The 2,933-nt window shown below is 34.5% G+C and overlaps 2 protein-coding genes across 2 annotated transcripts in view; both read right to left on the bottom strand.

The window, feature by feature from the left end:
• The window catches only part of LOC109582773 (uncharacterized), a 4,280-nt gene extending 2,192 nt beyond the window's left edge, over positions 1–2,088 (bottom strand). The window contains exons 1-8 of the mRNA XM_019997695.1: positions 1,934–2,088; positions 1,385–1,596; positions 1,161–1,337; positions 654–727; positions 509–611; positions 411–459; positions 96–364; positions 7–27 (exon numbers count right to left, since the gene is read on the bottom strand). Of these exons, the coding sequence (XP_019853254.1) occupies positions 7–27; positions 96–364; positions 411–459; positions 509–611; positions 654–727; positions 1,161–1,337; positions 1,385–1,596; positions 1,934–2,024 (996 nt within the window). The 5' untranslated portion in view covers positions 2,025–2,088. The remainder of the gene's footprint in view (positions 1–6; positions 28–95; positions 365–410; positions 460–508; positions 612–653; positions 728–1,160; positions 1,338–1,384; positions 1,597–1,933) is intronic.
• Positions 2,089–2,213: 125 nt separating this feature from the next.
• LOC109582777 (uncharacterized) lies at positions 2,214–2,927 on the bottom strand. Its single transcript, XM_019997702.1, has 2 exons — positions 2,714–2,927; positions 2,214–2,663 (listed from the first exon to the last, which is right to left on the bottom strand). The coding sequence occupies exons 1-2, from the start codon at positions 2,838–2,840 to the stop codon at positions 2,245–2,247; spliced, it is 546 nt and encodes a 181-aa protein (XP_019853261.1). The 5' UTR covers positions 2,841–2,927; the 3' UTR covers positions 2,214–2,244.
• Positions 2,928–2,933: the final 6 nt, after the last annotated feature.

Here is a 2,933-nt window from a genome sequence, read left to right as displayed (position 1 = left end):
GTAGACACAACAAGGATTACTAGAGTTCTATAAAATGTAAGTCTTTATGAATGATGTCTTTATGAATGATAGTAGCAATATACAAGTATAATTACATTTGTCTTTAGTGCAAGATTGATTACTACTGGATCAGGTAGTTGAGTACCATCAGACACTCCAGCAATTCTAGCACTAATAACTGATGATCCCACTATTGTATTAGGAGGAGGATCTCTGATAGGAAAGAATGCTGATTTATTGTATAGAGAGAATGCTAGTTTTATCTTAGCATCAGTTGTGACACTGAGAATGCTCTTTGGTATTGTCATTGATCCTATTTCAGTATCAATAGAATTACCATCAGTATCTATCATCAATGAACCATCTATATGGATAAAAAATAATAATAGTTGGTATAAATATTAACTAACTTGAAGCTGTTGTCGTGAATGTAAATCCATTATAATTAAACTTTGCAAACTTTAAATTAAAAAATTATAACAATAGTAGTTTATTCATTTTTATTTACCTTTCTTATTGCAAAGGCAATGTTACTTTCAACTACGTCTACATTAGTGTCATTGTTATGATTCAAAACAGCATCTACTATTCTCTCAAATGACTGAATGATTCTATTAAAAACCATTAATAATAATCATAATGGTTAATCTCACTGGTTTCCTTCTGCTCTTGTGATGCTTGGCCATTCCCCTATACTATTCAATATTTGTATAGCGTTCTCAGTGATCTATGAATAGTAAAATTATCACAATAAACCATTATGTGACATGTTGTATGCAGGATTTTCCATGGGATATTGGCACAGTGGTTCTTGTCAGTGAATTTTTAAAGTTGCTTTGAATTTTTTGATACACATACATGTACTTATGTTGTGTAGAAGTTTGAGCAGATTGCCAGATTCCAATCAAAATTGGACTTTAAACTTGCTCCAAAATCAGACCAAAGTCCTTGAGCCAAATTTTACTAAAAATGACTAGGAGAAGATTTTTCTTTTATATATTTTTCTGATGTTTATGCTGTGTAGAAAGTTTGAGCTAATTCTGGTCAAAATTGGATTTTTAATGAATCTGTAAAAAAGCCTTGCTTACTTGGCATGCTTCATGGGAAACCCTGATTATACAGTAGCACTATTAAAACTATTATGTACAATGCATGCTCACCATTGTTAAGTTAGAGGTTGATAAACCAGCATGGCCTGATATCAATATTGCAGTTTGGTTCAGTATATTTGATACTATTATGATATTATCAATGGATTGATCATTATCAGTTGAATTCATCACAAGTTCATTCAAACTCATCAACACAGCTATGTTATTCTCTGTAGTCAAGTCAACCTGAATGAAAACAACATAAATGCAATATAAAGTAATTGACTATTCACTTTTGATAAGTTTTTGAATCCACTGGATATTGCAGTCAGACATCTTGTCACATTAGGTGATTCCCAGCCGCCATTACTTGTACACACTCTACTAACTGTTACTCCATTAGGACCATAAGGACAAGCTACTACTGCCCTCATGCTTGAATCAGTCTCAGGCCACACAAATGTACCATGATCACTATCAATAGACTCACTGGAACAATAACCTCCTAATTATGACAAGTAAGGTAAATGTATAATCTCATTAATTTGTATTCTTATGTTAGCTGAAACTTTTAAAGATTTATCTATCACACTGGTTTATATATATATGGGGAATATTTTTCTACTGTATAATATGAAGCAGGTGGGGTCTTTGTTCAGGAAATAACAGTCTAATTGTGTCTCTCTCGTTGCCAATAGTTATTTATGTGTGACCCAAAGCTACTGCTGAATAGATTCAATTATGATTGTATTGTCTAGAGGTAACAGTCACATATATAGACATAATAACCTTTCAACAATTATTAAGTGCATGGACTTGTACTAAATGAAGTAAAAACTAACCTGATGAAGTCTGCACACTGATTGCACTACTAGCAGGTCCCAGTAATTGTTGATAGGCTCTGACTGTAATGCTGTAAGTTGTGTTTGCCATCAGTCCATTCACTGTAACAATATTATTACTACTTCCCTCCACCTGTACTGTCTGCACAGTGTATGTGTCACTAGTGAAATTGACTACATATCCATCAGCATCAGATGAATCAAGTGCAGTCCAACTGACAGTGATAGTGGTAGCTGTCTTGTTGACCACAGTAAGTGAAGAAGGAGCAGACCCTGGAGCTATACATGAAGTGATAATAATAATATCATTGCTATGCATTTAACTTGCCTGTGATGGTTTTTATTCTAGCTCTTTTGACAGGATGAAAGCTGAGCGGGCCAAAAACCATAGAAAAAACAAAGATGTGATCCCCATTGTTGCTTGATTGACTCAGTAATCCACTAGTAATATTCTCTCCATTCCAAGTGATGGTTAGACTGAAATCATACGTCCCACTACTTATGTCCAGTAATACTCCAGTACTATAAATAGCACAGTTGAATCCAGGCTCTTTATTGCATAAACTAGTAGTTAAATGTCTATAGGTAGTACCAGATTTATAGTACCAGGCAGCACTCCCTAAGTGATGACCGTTAGAGCCAATTTTGATAGCATGAACTGTGTATATTTGAGGCAGGGCTGTTATATCTGAAGGAAGACTAACTTTCATGTCTGCAATTTGTGCCCATCCTATAAAGACAAAAAAGTAAGCACTTTTAAAAATATACAAAAGGACTTACTGAATATATTGAAAGTGATTACATTAGTGTTAGGATCAGAGCAATTATTGGGCATGCAGCACTTGTACCATCCATCATCAGCTGGTGAAATACCAAAACTAATATTAGGGTATACAGTAATGCTCATCTGAGCAACTTCTGATGAAGCATGAATGATACAACCAACATGACCAGAGGCTGATGTCCCAGGGCAGCTTATTGTACCATTAGGACCAACAAA

Source organism: Amphimedon queenslandica, unplaced genomic scaffold (genome assembly GCF_000090795.2).
Source record: "Amphimedon queenslandica unplaced genomic scaffold, v1.1 AMPQUscaffold_13356, whole genome shotgun sequence".
Taxonomy (NCBI): domain Eukaryota; kingdom Metazoa; phylum Porifera; class Demospongiae; order Haplosclerida; family Niphatidae; genus Amphimedon; species Amphimedon queenslandica.
The sequence above is the reverse complement of the archived record's forward strand: the minus strand, read 5'-3'. Positions and strand labels throughout refer to the sequence as shown.

What these genes read in the sequence shown, in the direction of transcription:
- LOC109582777 (XM_019997702.1), bottom strand. Translation starts at nt 2,840, where the DNA reads ATGAGCATTACTGTATACCCTAATATTAGTTTTGGTATTTCACCAGCT. An exon ending in AATCACTTTCAATATATTCA is followed by an intron (nt 2,664 to 2,713) that starts GTAAGTCCTTTT and finishes TTGTCTTTATAG; the next exon opens with GATGGGCACAAATTGCAGAC.